Source organism: Lupinus angustifolius, unplaced genomic scaffold, assembly GCF_001865875.1.
Source record: "Lupinus angustifolius cultivar Tanjil unplaced genomic scaffold, LupAngTanjil_v1.0 Scaffold_20_70, whole genome shotgun sequence".
In the NCBI taxonomy this organism is placed as follows: Eukaryota; Viridiplantae; Streptophyta; class Magnoliopsida; order Fabales; family Fabaceae; genus Lupinus; species Lupinus angustifolius.
The window spans coordinates 17,729-33,163 of NW_017719493.1; the positions used below are offsets into that span (position 1 = coordinate 17,729).

General features: G+C 34.5%; 1 protein-coding gene and 1 pseudogene across 2 annotated transcripts; one reads left to right on the plus strand and one right to left on the minus strand.

Moving 5' to 3' along the window:
• Positions 1-322: 322 nt before the first annotated feature.
• LOC109338257 (aspartic proteinase-like protein 2) lies at positions 323-4,629 on the plus strand. 2 transcript variants are annotated; one of them, XM_019575454.1, is made up of 10 exons: positions 323-746; positions 1,116-1,245; positions 1,349-1,599; positions 1,965-2,192; positions 2,778-2,940; positions 3,091-3,164; positions 3,283-3,379; positions 3,491-3,554; positions 3,842-3,913; positions 4,182-4,629. In XM_019575454.1, exons 1-10 carry the CDS (start codon positions 502-504, stop codon positions 4,352-4,354), a joined length of 1,497 nt encoding a protein of 498 aa, XP_019430999.1. In that variant the 5' UTR covers positions 323-501; the 3' UTR covers positions 4,355-4,629. The 2 variants fall into 2 exon arrangements, with proteins under 2 accessions (XP_019430999.1, XP_019430998.1); XM_019575453.1 differs by having other exon boundaries at positions 325-752.
• Positions 4,630-7,054: 2,425 nt separating this feature from the next.
• LOC109338258 lies at positions 7,055-11,633 on the minus strand (annotated as a pseudogene).
• Between the last annotated feature and the right edge of the window lie 3,802 nt (positions 11,634-15,435).

Here is a 15,435-nt window from a genome sequence, read left to right on the forward strand (position 1 = left end):
ATTTTTTTAAATATTTGATTATATTTATGGTAAAATATAAGAATGTAATATTAGTATAAAGATTTATATACAGTAATATTTATTATTTATTTGTATTGCTTTTATTTTAGAGTTGATGATAATTAAATATACATGATAAATGATGCAATAGTAATGCAAAATCTCTTATATTGTCTTTACATACTTTGTTTTTTCTCAAAATATAAAAGTAGGAAGTTGTGGGGATTAGACTTATGTTTGCCATTTTGTGAAAATAATTAATGTCCAATCCAAATAAGGATAAAGGTTGTGTCTGCAACTGTGGTCGCTGATATTATTATTAATGTCAGTTAGTAACTTTAATCCAACACTAATTCTAACTTAATAAACAGTGATCAACAATTCCCATGTCCTGAAAGAAACTAACACCTCTCACTTTATGTTTCAACTTCCAATGCAACAAACTCTATCAACCCCATTAGACAAATACCCAAAACGAGATTAAAAAACAAAACAAATAAAATGCGTTTTTGTCTTCCAACGTTATTAGCCATAGCCACCACGGTGGCGGTGGTGGTGGCGCCAGTGTCGGTGGTGTACAGCTTTCTCCTCCCTCTAGAACGTGCCGTTCCTCTTAGCCACCGTGTGGAGTTGGAGTCCCTCAGGGCGCGTGACATGGCCCGCCACGCTCGAATCTTGCGCGGTGTTGCTGGCGGCGTTGTTGATTTCTCAGTTCAAGGAACCTCCGATCCCAACGCTCTTGTTGGGTACGGGTAACTTCAATTTTCTCTTTCTGGGTTCTCTTATTTTTTACTAAAGTTTCTTTTCTTAAATGCTGCTCTTCATTTATTTGTGTCAGAATTTATGAACGCTTACCATTTTTTATCTACTCATTTATTCATAAAAGTATGTTGCTATTATTTCACTATGTTTTTTATTTTATTTTTTTATTGGGTAATTGCTATGTCTCATTATTTTTTATGTGCTGTGGGTTTTCTTCCATCTAGTTCAGTGCCTGTAAATCTTTGTTTATGCAAAATTGATTTGTTCTTCATTTTATTTAAAGGGTAATTCTATCGAGTATCAATTAAAAAGTATACTATGAACATGGGGGTAATATTGGTTTTCTTGTGCAGGCTGTATTTTACAAAAGTGAAGATGGGTTCTCCTCCAGAAGAGTTTAACGTGCAGATTGATACTGGAAGCGACGTTTTGTGGGTTAATTGCAACACTTGCAGTGATTGCCCTCAATCTAGTGGACTTGGGGTGAGAATTTTGATACTTGTTTTTTTGTCATGGAAGCAAGGTTCTAATTTTGGAGCTGAATGCCTTGCTCTTCTTATTGTTGATTGTGTTTTGCAATGTACAGATTGAGCTTAGTTTCTTTGACACTGTTCGCTCGTCCACTGTCGAGCTGGTTTCTTGCTCGGACCCAATATGCACTTCTGGGGTTCAAGGTGCAGCAGCTCAATGCTCCCCTCAGGTTAATCAGTGCACCTACTCCTTTCAGTACGGAGATGGAAGTGCGACATCGGGTTATTATGTTTCTGATGCAATGTATTTTGACATGATCATGGGACATTCTTCGCCAGTTAACTCTTCTGCTACCATTGTTTTTGGGTGAGCCCTTGTGTTTTTTTTTTTGCGTGAATAAAGTGTGTAGGGTACAACCAACATGGTGTTGGGAACATATAGAGAGTAGAGATGCGAAGATCACAGGATATCTTTATAGAGAAACGTAGGATATGCTTTGTAGGGATGAAAATCATAGGAATGGTAAGAGGGAGGTTAAATTGATAATATATTTGTCAATAGGTGGATTTTTTATTGAGGGAGAAGTAAAATGGGGTTTGCTTATCTTGATGTTGTTTTCTCTTTGCCTATTGCTTCTCTTTTTGTAGTTTGCTTATGCTAATGCTAATATGGGTTTTGATTTGAAATGAATTTTTGTTTCGGATGGTTATTTTGGGCCTTTTTGGCAATAGGTGTAGCACCCATCAGTCCGGAGACTTGACGAAGTCAGATAAAGCAGTTGATGGAATCTTTGGGTTTGGCCCTGGTGCTCTATCTGTTGTATCACAATTGTCATCACGAGGAATAATACCAAAAGTTTTCTCTCATTGCCTGAAAGGAGATAGCAATGGAGGAGGCATACTAGTTCTCGGTGAGATTGTGGAGCCAAGTATTGTTTATAGTCCACTTGTCCCATCACAGTATGTTCTCTCTTCTGCCCTCCCTTTCTCAATTTCATTCCTCAGTTAGCAGATAAAAGCCCCCTAATGTTGCACGAATTGTTAAATCAGGAGAATGTACAAGTACTAAGCAATTTGTGCAAGAATTTTAGGGAATTAGGTATTTACGTTATTTTCAATTGTCTACATTAGTTATTTGTTTAGTAATTGTGCGATCATTATTATTAAGTTTGGATTTAGTATTATAAAATACTAGTATGGATGTCACTAAATGAAAAGTCAGCATTGCCATTTGATGACTAGAAAGTTAGCTAATTAATCATCTTATTATGCACAATGTTTACACTCTACACTAAGCTTCTGATTTTTCATAGTCTATTATGTTTATGTTTAGTGCATAAAAATCATGTCATCTCTTACCTGGATTGATGGTTTCTGCATGGTGTTCAGTTTTACTATATTTAGCCTAATATGTTGAGTGGTGACATTTATATCAATTAACCAGGTTCTTAAAATGCTATACTGTTTGTTATTCTTGGTTAAAATATTTGTAGTTCTATATGAGATATTGCAGTGTGTTTGATTAGTTCCATGATCAAATTTCAGGCCTCATTACAACTTAAATCTTCAGAGCATTTCTGTCAATGGACAACTTCTCTCAATTAATCCAGCTGTATTTGAAACATCTAACAACCGAGGAACTATAGTTGACTCTGGTACAACATTGGCATATCTCATTCAAGAAGCTTATGATCCTCTTGTCACATCTGTAAGCTTTCTTGTTTGAGACCTGAAATTTTGGAACATTGTACTATGTTGGGCACATTATTATCCCTTTGCTTTTTTATCGTGTATTTAAGATATGATATTAACTTCGCCTATAAGATATGCTGATATTGAATTTCTATATGTATGCTAGATAACTACCGCAGTGTCACAATTAGCCCGTCCCATTATTTCAAAAGGAAACCAGTGTTATCTGGTCCCAACCAGGTTATTACAAATTAAATGTTTTTCATGTGGATTTTTTAAATTCTCTTCCATTATTGAAAGAGTTTTTCCTATTTTGATTTCTGAATATCTCATTGGGTTTTTACGCTCGTTTATTCAGTGTAGGTGATGTATTTCCTTTGGTCAGTTTAAACTTTGCGGGTGGAGCATCAATGGTTTTAAAACCAGAACAGTACCTTGTACATTATGGTTTCCTTGTAAGTATGTCTGTCAAACTGTTGGCCATATTGTTTCATAAGGAAGATATTCTTCAGAATTGTATGCCACTGATAGTGATAATACATTGATGTGTCATTTTGCTTCAACAGGATAGTGCTGCAATGTGGTGCATTGGTTTCCAAAAAGTTCAGGAGGGAGTCACAATTTTAGGAGGTTAGATTCTAACAAATTGGCTTCTAATTGAGAATTTATTTGATGTTTGTCAACTGCTACAATCTAAATTAGAAAGAGATTCTCTGAAATTTGTAAAGTGATGTATTTCAGTACTAAGTTTGATTTTATTTTTTACATGAAAACTTCATGAGCACTTCTGTCAATCATAGATTTCCTTTCCATGTTATGTCCTTTTAAATATTGATCATGTGTATCAAATCAGCAAGGAAACCACTACAATATTTGTAGTATTGAATATATCAACTTCATTTCCCTTACTTTTGCAGATCTTGTGCTCAAAGATAAGATTCTTGTCTATGACTTAGCTCGTCAACGAATCGGATGGGCTGACTATGATTGTAAGTTTACCACATGAACTTATTCTATTGTGAGAAGTGAAAACACTAAATCTTGACCCTCGGATCTTATTTGAATATTCAAGTTTAAGAGATTAATGGACATGAGTCACTCGACTTTTTTAAATGGTCATGTGATCACTAATGAAGTTCAACAACTTCCAACTTTTATTCTTAATCATCCATGTATGGTTGTTTGGTCCAAATTTATTGTTCTCACATTCTTCAAACGAGAACTATTCTCATTAAAGATACTTAAATTGGTGCTCAGGTTCCTTGTCCGTAAATGTCTCTGTGACTACAAGCAAGGATGAGTACATCAATGCAGGACAAGTGAGGAGTTTCAGCAGCTCACAGATAGGCAATCTCTTCAGGTTACTACCTGCAAGCATTATGGCTCTCTCTATGCACATAGTAATATTCATGAAGTCCCCTTTTTTGTAAGTTAAATCCAATATTCAAAAGCTCATTTTTTTCCCACCCCACTTTGAGTCCTACTTGAGTTAGCCCATGTTTTAATTATTATCCTCGTAACACCCTTCTCATTTCAATCCGGAGTGGTCGTCGTTTCTATTCTATATTTATTCTAATTGACATGCTCACAAAATCGCGGTCTTCCGTTCATCTGACAAAAATGTGGACCTCATTGTAAAGTGACTCTTGAGAATTGGCAGAAATGTATATTTGCATCTATGTAGTTGGTAACATTTTTCTACTTATATCTGATGGCACAGAAGAGTTTAGTTTTGACTTGTGATTTTCAGCCATCAATTTTGCATATGGTGAAGGCATATCATGGATGGTATTCATGGAATTTTATGATGATTAAAGGTTAAAGTAGTGCTTACCATTTAGAGCAATACATTTTTCAAGTCACTTTGTTTTGTGGAGGAAACTTGTCTATTAGTTACCATCACATAGAGATTATGTCCAACTTGTTAGTTGGGTTAATGAATGGTTGTCAATTATCTCAATTTAAATACCCACTTTGGTCCTTCAAATTTTTTGTGTACCAATTTGGTCCCTGAAAATTTGAAAAGTCCAAAATGATCCAAAAAAAATATGAAATGTAGATCATTGATAAAAACTATTTTGACTCATATTTTCGATCATTGAGTAGTAGTTTAGACTTTTACTTTTATGGGGACCAAATTGGTATAACGAATTTTTTTTAAGGATGAAAGTGGGTATTCATTCTAATTTCTATGATGATGGGCTACCTGACTATGCTTTCTTTCTTTTTCATTAAAAAGAAAGGTAATTTCATCCATTGGTGATATACAAACTTACACAGAATCAATGAATTTAGCCTAGAACAGATTGTTGAGATGTGAAAAGTGCTACCTAAATGGATTGTTACTTAAATTTCCGTTTTTTCAGTTTTTGTTTTTTAAGCCATTTTTTCGGGGTACTAATAATATTAGACCATGAATACTTGCAGTTGCTTAAATGTATAGCAACTCATATTGCTTATCACTTTCCACCATTTGAACAAAGTTTTGGAGTTGTTTATCAAAGCAGTTGTTGCTTCAGTGAGTAAACTTTTGTTTCTGATCATGAACCAAGCATGATATCATAATAATAGGTTTGATATAAAAACATTTTGTGAATGTTGGATAACGGGTGAATAATCTTTTAGGTACTACCAAAGGTATTTCCTCTTAGGTAAGGAACTAAACCCTTTCAGGGTGTGTGGATGCCCCTCTCAACAAGTGTCGCTCATGTGAATTATATCTTTAACATTTTGGTTATCTTGAGGATCTAGCGGAGTTTTATACTATTAGGCTAATGCTTTGTTGGTGGATAAATGGTAAATAATCTACATGCATCTAAACCTACATTCTACATGCATAATATAAAAGCTGAATCCACAAGCTGGTAAATGGTAATGGTATCCTGCCAAAAATGGACTTTTTTTTTTGTCATTTGTTGTCTAAAAAGCTTATATGTTTTGTCATGTGTTGTCTAAAGCTTGTATCACAAGTTTGGCTTAAGCTTCTAAAAATCCGAGACATTGGAAATGTAAAATTATCACTTTCATAAAACAATCACCCCTTTATCAAATTTTGCATTGGCCTTATAAATTCAACTTCTTAGACCATATTCACATTCTTTACCACAAGAACAAAATACGTGTACATTATGAGTTTTCATTCTTAATATGCTACTATTGATCTTATTTTTCATATTTAGTTACTTTTGAGAAAAAATAATTCATGTTAAATGATAAAGATAAAGGTTTTCATATTATTGTAGACTGATAAAAAAAATTAGTTTTTCATTTTTTATGCACCTTAATAATATGATTTTTCTTTTTTGTTGCTTTTAGGCAAATGGTTTTATTCCTGTACTAAGGATATTAAGATATGTGTTTTGATCTAATTATCCATACTAGTGTATTGAGATTTTTTGATATTGTATGTTAAGTTTTTAGATATAAATGTACAACATTATATTTCATTTGGTAAAATAATATCGATCCACAATTCTAATTTTAGAGGGTCTTTATTCAATATATGAAGATGCTTTAATCTTGGCTACTAATCCTTTTTGGCAATGAATTTATAATTTTGCTTATCATTTTTTACGGAAGAATTCTCGTTTAAGCTTGGTCAGTGGAAAGAAAAATCTTTCAATCTTAAAATCCCAAACCAGTCAACTTTCAAGCCATCTCCTATTTCTTCACACTTTCAAGCCATCTCATTTTCTATCTTTGTAGTGATTAAGGCCATATTATATAAGGGAACACATTTTGTGTTCGTAAGATATGTATTAGTCCGTGTATCATTTCATTTTCATTGACAGAAAATATAAAGTTAATATATATATATATAATTCTTGTTTTATTTTTCTGACCAATGTAAAAGTAAGGGTACATGAAATTATACAAACTTTGGGATAAAAAGTTTAGTTCTATAATTCTTGTAAGAGTGACAAAATTCTGATTCGGATAATAATGGAAGAATGAATTTTAACCCATCTATATAAAAGACAAAAAAGCATGGCCACAATTTGGTCTTTAGAAAAAGGTGTCCAACCCTGGCATTTTGCGGGTAACGGGCTAATTGGACCAGCCCGAAATATATTTTAATTTTTTTATAATAAATATAACTTTTTTTGATAATCAATACAATAGTATGAGTACTAAATGAAATAAGCAGTTGACTGTAATGTAAAAAATATAGTATTAAACATACATTTCAAAAAAAAATATTAAAATTTTTATTTTTATTTTAGAGTGTAAAATCTATACACTGACAGTATAAAGATTTATGCACATGCACACTATCATCTACCCTTCATTTGAATTACTTTTTTTGAAAAGTTAATAATAATTAAACATCAACAATGAATAATACAATGATAGTGTATAAATAAATCTTATACACTATCAGTACATACATCTTTTTCTCCTTATTTTATTACTACAATTGTCACGAAAGTCAATGCTTAGTACCACATAAACATTGCTGTTATGGGTTAGTTTAAAGGTTTGAAGCAAGATAAAATGATTGCCGAGGAAAATATACTAGATAAAATGCATCATATAGTGTAATGTACAAAGTCTCCTCTACCCGTGTGGTCAAACCTTTCACCAGCAAAATAATAAAAGCATAATATCTATCTCTATACAATCAGTATCATAATTATTTTTATTATTTTCAATAATAAATAGTGGATAATAGACTCTCAGTATATAATTCTCAAAACAAAAAAATAGCTACAAGAATAGTGAGGTTGAGTGCCTAGTTGGTCATGAAGATGGGGGAGCATATATATTTTTGTATCTAAAATTTACTATATGGTTCACAAAAGCAAAATATGCTTGAACGGTTCATTTAAATTCTATTTTACCTTGTTCCAGTTTCCTTGGATTTTTTTGCATAATTATGTTTGCAAAAGTTTGTCTATATATAGTTATATACCATTGTTCTCCTAGTATGTACTTTTAGTGATATGGTCATATAATACTTTGTATTTCATTTATTAATTTTATCACGGTGAGTTTTATATATTGAGTTGTCAATTTAAAAATAAATTATAGTCCAAAACATAACTAGACGATTAGTATCTATCATTTATGGTTAAGGGGTATATAAACTCATTCCCTCCCCCAACTTTTGTCTCTCAGTGGCAGTGTTAATCTAGGAGAGTGCTTTCATTATTGGTGTTCTTTTTGATCTCTATACAAGTCAGATTATTAATATTATTATCATATGATCAAGTGTTACTAAGAATATATCTCAATATCAGAATTTAATTTAATAAAAAAAAATCAAAGTGAGAATGAGAAGCTCATACAATAAAGTAGAAAAGGAAATTGAAAATCAAATGAGCTGTGAATGTTTGATTTTTTATGGATTGAATATTTATCCAAATTAATATATCCATGGATATAATAGATTGATCGAGGTTCATCCATTATTCAAGCTATTGAGTGGATTATATTTATTTAAACCCATTAACTTGAGATGAATTTGTATGAGTTTAATTTTCTTGAATTTGGATGAATTATGAATTATGGATAATTTTGACATATCTAATCAAAAGTCACCGTGACATCCCTTCTTAATTTTAAGAATTAAACTTGTATAGTTTGATTATTTTTCTTAGCTTAAATAATTTGTACAAATCATAATTTTAAAATTTAAGTTTACAATTGAAATACTATAAAATACAAAATAGTTCTAAATTGAAATCTTTTAACATGGCAAAGTTGTTTAATTTATATAAGTTTTAAGAGGATCACTTGAGGGGATCTATTCCGTATAATGATGAACTTTAAAATGAAATCATCAATATTTTTTTGCAACAAACTCTCCAATTTTTGTAATGCACATGGAATTGAAGTTTCATATGTAGTAATTATCTTACTAGCAATCATTAGTATCGATATGACTACCATGAGTAGTAGTCCATTAATGTTTTAACTTTATGCTTAAGAGAATTTCCATTATTAATATTGCATCACACATCATATCTCAATTAGGATATTGATATAATGGATTCAGGTGATTCATTAATTAAACGACGTATTAGTAAAATTAGATATACATATATATTATATGTTCGATCATCCATAATAACCTTAGAGTAAATTGAATTAATTTCATAAATAACATAGTGGTTATGTGTTCAATCATTCACAACTACTTATAGTAAAAATTGAACTAATTTCATAATTCTTCTATAATGTTAAATGAAAGTATATGAATATAACCTATTTTAGTTGATTTTGAGTGATATAAAAATGTAAGTCCAAGGTTAGTACGGTTTGGCTTTCATAAGCATGGTAGCTATTATATTTTTACTCAATCACTATACAAGTTGAAGTTCCTTTGCTCCATAGGAACAACATCTCTATTATGGAGCTTAAGCCTTCCTTTGATATGAAAGAATTAGAGAGGAAAGAAGTTGTGAAGAGAGAAATAAGAGAGAGTTTGTACTTTTCTCCCTTTTGGTTGACATGTGAAACAGGGAAGAGAGAATAAAAATTTATGGGACCCATGCCTAAAGTCACTCTCTACATAAATGCAAAGAAAGTAGAAAGGAGAAGAGATATGGTGAGCAATAGCAAAAATACTCCCAATTATCTTGTTTTCTTATACAAACTACTACTCACTATATTAATTGATTTAATATAAAAAGTTATGAGAATTGCATTACAACGAACAAGTTTTAATATTTAACATTATAATGTTTAATTTAATTTCTTTTTACTATGTTGAGAAGATATTTTATCATTTATTTATATTATAATCTAAATTATTCACTTAGAATAAAACACTTCTTTATACCCTCTTTATTGTATGGATATTTCTGTCATTCAAAGATTTATTTTATTTCTTTCTTTTCTCTTTCTTCTCTCTTTCTCTCATACTAAACAATACAAAAATCTACTATAATTCTTCTTTATCTTTTTCTCCCCTCACTCTTTCTCACTAATCTCTCTTCTCTCATGTTCTCCCCCTCAACCAAACAAAACATAATTTAATGACTATTTCTATGAACAAGGAGATGACATGATTTTACATGTATTTCTAATGACAAAAGTGTTATTATATTCGTATATAAAAGGATAAAATATCTTACCACATTATTGTTTCTTTTATTTTTTGTGGTACTTGTCTCTCCATTAATGGAGAGGATCTTTACTCCTATTTCTATAGGTTTCACTCTTACCTTTTCACTACCTTCCGCCCAATTTTTCAGCCTTTTAAGTAACATTGTCTTTTTGGAAGAAGCACGTTCGCTATGAGAAGAACTAAAAATAAGGCTCTTAGGATTCTCCAAAATGGATTCATGTAAGTCATGCTTTGAGTCATAAACACCACCACTTCCTTCAAATTCTAGTTCTATATGGTCTATATCCTGATTCTGTTGTTCTTTATTGCTCCACCTCAACTGAATCAATTCTTCAACTTCATCTGCACTTTCCTTCTTTACTTGCTCCAATTCATTCAGAAGCTGGTTACAATCTTCATTGCTTGCATCTCCTCTTTCAACCTACCCTAGAAGGAAGCCTTGTAATGATTTAAGCTAGGATGGATGAATACAAATAGAGTAATGACATATAAAAAAATGATATATATCATTTGTAAACCAATCAATAAATTTATAGGAGGTTATACTACATAAATACATTGATATGATACGACATAGATACATTAATGATAAAAATATGTAAAATAAGTAAAAATATAGAGGGTTGTATCCTTATAAATAAAGATATTATTTTCAGGATTTAAATTCATGACAAACAAATTATTATTGTGCTCGAATTCACACTTATCTATAAATTTAATTTAAGTATTGGCTATAATACTAGTTAATATTGCTATGGTAACTACTTCTTCGTATAGGTGATATTTAGTGACTAGATTACTAATCACATGCCCCATCACAAAATATGGAATGAGATTAATCTTCAATTATAGAGAAATTTAGTATAGGATGAGATTATAATATGTGACAAAAAATTCTTTTAATGGTCAAATTTTCATGTTTTTAATAAAAAATAAAAAAATCTTAAAATATATCATCCTCATGTTCTAGTACTATCCTCTCCAATATTGGCGAGGAGTTGAACTCACCAAATAAAATCAAACTAACAAACCATTATATAAGTGGTTAAATTATGTTTTTTTACCTTAGATACATATGATTTTTTTATTGTACCAAGCTTTTTCAGAAGTTCATTCTTATCCTCTTGCAATTGATTTAAGACCCTCTGCATCTCTTTATTTTCATCCTCTAACTTGTTAATGACATTAACCCTTGTTTGCAAGGCATTACCTATCCCTTATTAAGCGAAATTGGATGGTTGATCTTCTAAGTAACTTTTAGACCTTCTTCTGAAGCTTCCTATTCTCTGATTTGCAATACTCAAGCTCATTAATCCTGTTTCTTAGGCTAGTAATATATTGTTCCACATTTGGGTTGCCATAGATTAGTGCTTTCCTAGAAAAGACACTATTAGCCAAGGTTGTAACTGTTTTTCATTTGCTATAGAAGGATGAAGGGTTATGTGAGAAACTTCTTCATGTGTAGTTTCTTGATGACAATTGGTTTCAGGAGAATTATATTCATTTTCTAACAAAGGAGAGACTTTCTTTGTTGCGATCCATGCATAGATGAAACCAACAAAAGATATAGCTAGAGGAACACCAGCTTTTAGAATAATTGGCTTTAGGTTTTCTGCTTTTAGTGTTGTGCTTCCCATTGCATTCAAAAGAAGGAGCAATTTCAAGTTGTTTCTTTGATCAAGACATAATTTAAAATAGACCAAAAGAAATGATTTTGATGCTACTTATACATGCTATAGATGGTTACAAAGTTGCACCATGCCTTTTGTTTTCTTGGGTTTCTCCTGTGTGTATAGGATTAATGGAAAAGAATCATCTCTTGTAAGTATCATATCATTATATTTTAGGAATAATGATATGTAGCTTTTTGACCATTCTAAGAGGCTTTTTATGCCACCATCATCAGATTGTTTTTCTGATCAAAACCCAATTGGTAAACAACACCAAAAAGTTCAGCACTTTTACGCATCAAAGGTTTAATAAAAGAATTGCATTATTTGTCATTGTTTCTTCGGTTTTCATTTGTTTAACTTAGAAATTATGTAGCATTTTGGTTTCTCCAAGGGGCGTTCTCCTCCATTTCTGTCATTACAACTCTCAGAATAACATCCCCTTGAATACTTGGGAGGGAACTTCTTTTTTCCATTGAGTTTTAAAGGTAAAATTGTAATTTCATTATAATTAAAAAAGATACTAGTGTCATGTTATTTCATGTTTTCTTTGTTCTTTTAGACAACTCGCCTCTCCGATACTCGAGGAGAGTCTCATTCCTGTTAGATAAATAATGTAATTTCAGCCTTGTAGTTTTAAGAGTTAATTGTGTATACTTTCTTATCATAGAAAGTTAGTTAGAATTGACAGGGCCGTACTCTGTACATAGCTGACTGGTACCTTGTGGCAGGTCTGGCAGCCATATTAAATTTTGTTATTGTCGTGTGGCAGAAGGGTAGGTGGAATTTTCAGGTGGCGTGGCAGTGCATTGTGGATGGTGTGTCAGACGAGGAGTGGTCCTAGACCCAATTTGGGATATCTGGTCATGAAAGGGTTGGCTTCCAAGCAAGCTCCTTGATCGGTCGTACTTGGCCTTTGCCTGGTCGAGTATGCGACTACCTTCAATAGCTATGACGCTCGGATAACAAGGATGAAATAGTTGCCCTGAATCTACTAGTATGTTCGATAGGCGAGCATGCTGGTAGATTCTTGGTGCATCAGTAGAGTGTCATTAACCTTCTAAGTTGTGCAACACATGGCTGACCATCACTAATGCTTTTTTCTTATTGTACCGTTTTGCGGTGTAAAGTACTTGTTTTGCCAATTCATTTCTTGCCATTTTTTTCTTGGTTCCTGGGTTATCGTTGGATCACACTTGAGTATTTTTTGAACGGGTAGGATGCGTTTTGAGTTGGGCCATGAGGGGTGGCCTTGGCCCAACTTTGTCTATAAATAGGGGGGACCCCTCTTCATTTTCTTCACTTTGTTTTCTGAATCTTCTACTATCGAAACTACTATGCTGCCGATCAACCTCGTTTGTTCTTTCAACTCTTTTCAAACCTCTTTCTAGGTAACTTATCTTCCTTTTTCCTTTTGTAATCATGGTCCTTATCACCGACCTGGAGTCTAGTTTCGATGAGCTGGAGGTTTTGTCCGGACCTCCGCCCAATTTTGTCTCGCATTCATCTCGTTCTAGGGATTGACTCACCTAGGGAAGCAATGTCTGGTCGTGGATATGAAATCCAGTTCAGAATCTAATGCTTCTTCTAGTAACAGTTTGCGGATGTCGAGGTCATACATGGGAATGACAAATAGGTTTCAGATTCCTGAGGGTTTGGACGACCCTGACTCTTGCTACTAGTGGGTTGATCGGGAAGTGCTAGACATTGCCAATTATTTTCTTGAGAAAGTGATGCCCAACATTGTCGCCCTGGCACGTGTGTCGAACTGTACCCAACTACACGCTTCGTCTTCTGAATATCGGGCCTGCCAGGATCTTTACGTGGTCGGAGGGACAAGTATACTTTATTTATTTATGAATACTACACCCGGAAGATCATGCTCAAAATACCTCTGGATGAGTGGTATGTGGATGTGCTGAACCATTTGAGGGTTGCCCCGTCTCAGCTGCACTCAAACGCCTGGGAACTTATTCGGAAGTTTGGGCTTTATTGCAAGGTGTTGAGGTTCCCTTGCACTATTCGACTATACTTTTGGATGTTCAGGTGACTCATAACACCAACCTGGATGAAGAGAGGATCAGAGCCCACAGGTGGGCATGCCTTCAGTCGTAGAAAAAGCACGCCTTGTTCAACCCCTTCGATTCTTCTGCCAAATATTGGAATGCGGGGTTCTACCAGGTTGAAATATGGGGAGTAGCCCATTAGTGAGCTTTTGGATCATGGGGAGAACGTCATTTTCAGTTCTCCTGGAGTGGCAACCTCCATCAAACGTCGACCAAAAGGTTCAGTTACACGTTTGAGAGCCTTGAGGGCTTGGAGATTGAGCCAGCCTAGATAATGTTGGGATGGGTTGACAGTGGGTCAGTGCTATCCTATTCGATCTTGTCCAAAGGCGACCAGGCCTTTGAACATCAAATTGGTAGGTATTAAGTCGTATATCTACAATCTTGTGAGTTTTTGGTTGTGTACTAATCTTTTTCTCTTTTTCAGCTGCTATGGCTGACTGTTTGAAGAAGAATCGACTATTGAACAAGATCATCCGTCGATTGGGGTTGGGGAAATGAGCTTTCCCCTTCCCTCCTCCAACCAATGCGGGTGGAGCTCACCTCCTCCGAATGGCTGAGAAGCAGATCTTCCACCACCTCCTCCTCTTCTGACCGACCAGAGTGGACTGGTCCAAGCGGCTCTGACCGTTCCTAAGTCCTAACCACAACTGTTTCTGCGTCGGTACGTCTAACCGAGTAGAAGGCGCCTATAGAGCCCAACATCATCGTTCATCCTCTTGATATCTGCCACATTGTAGGGAAAGGGAAAGCTCTACGTGTGGAGAGTCGACCCCTTGTGGGATACTCTATTCCGCAAGCAGTCGAGATCAATCTAGTGACCGGTGAGGTGAAGGTTGTCTTTGATGCATCGTTTTTTTGGGACATGATGAGGTAGGTCCGGGCACCTTCTATCATGGTTGCATTAATGGCTAAGTACTTGGAAGGTGAAGGCGCAATAGCTGAGCGATTGGGGGGGCGAGGCCCTCTAGGTTGTCTAGGATCGCCATTATGCGGAGCTTCAGAAGGTGGAGGAGGCCCATACGACTGAAGTGAAAGGGCTGGAGGCCCAGATAATGGCGTCTAGCCAAGAGTTGTCCAGCCTAACCCACCGGTATGAGGAAGCCTGCCGAGCCATCTTGACTGCCCTACAGGAATTGATCGATTCCCAGAATGAGATGGCCGCCAACTTAATGGTGCATTATGAGGAGGCCAAGGGCGAGATCCGTCAACTTAATGATAAGTTGATGCTTTCGGATGAGTAGGGGCATGCAGCTTAGGACTCCCACCACTGAGCCTAGGAGGAGATTGCCCGTTTGATCGAAGAGGTGACTGCCCTCAGGTTGGAGAGGGATGGGCTGACGATGGAACAAGATTCGGTTTCCAGCTTGACAGTGGAGTCGACGTACCTTGCATGAGACAACACCTTTGCCCAGATTAGTATGAAATACCTAGACGAGGACTGGTCTTGGACACACATCAATGCATATATCCAATATGGGGAATTACTATTGAAGGAGGATGGCTCTATTGTGAAGCTTCCAGTCCCGTGGAGGGGGGAGGCTTGAGTGCCATGTAATAACCTATAGGATTTTCTGTAATTTCTGTATAATTTCCTTTTAATCAATGAATGTAGTTGTTCCGTATTTGGATTGCCTTCTTTTATTTTTTGCATTGTGAGAAGTTAATTATTGTTGGTGAGTTACCTTTGACTTGAAATGACC

Bases quoted from the DNA above. Each gene is read 5' to 3' on its own strand.
- LOC109338257 (XM_019575453.1), top strand. From the start codon at position 502: ATGCGTTTTTGTCTTCCAACGTTATTAGCCATAGCCACCACGGTGGCG. The intron at 2,941-3,090 runs GTAAGCTTTCTT...TATGTATGCTAG, and splicing joins ATGATCCTCTTGTCACATCT to ATAACTACCGCAGTGTCACA. The intron at 3,914-4,181 runs GTAAGTTTACCA...ATTGGTGCTCAG, and splicing joins CGGATGGGCTGACTATGATT to GTTCCTTGTCCGTAAATGTC.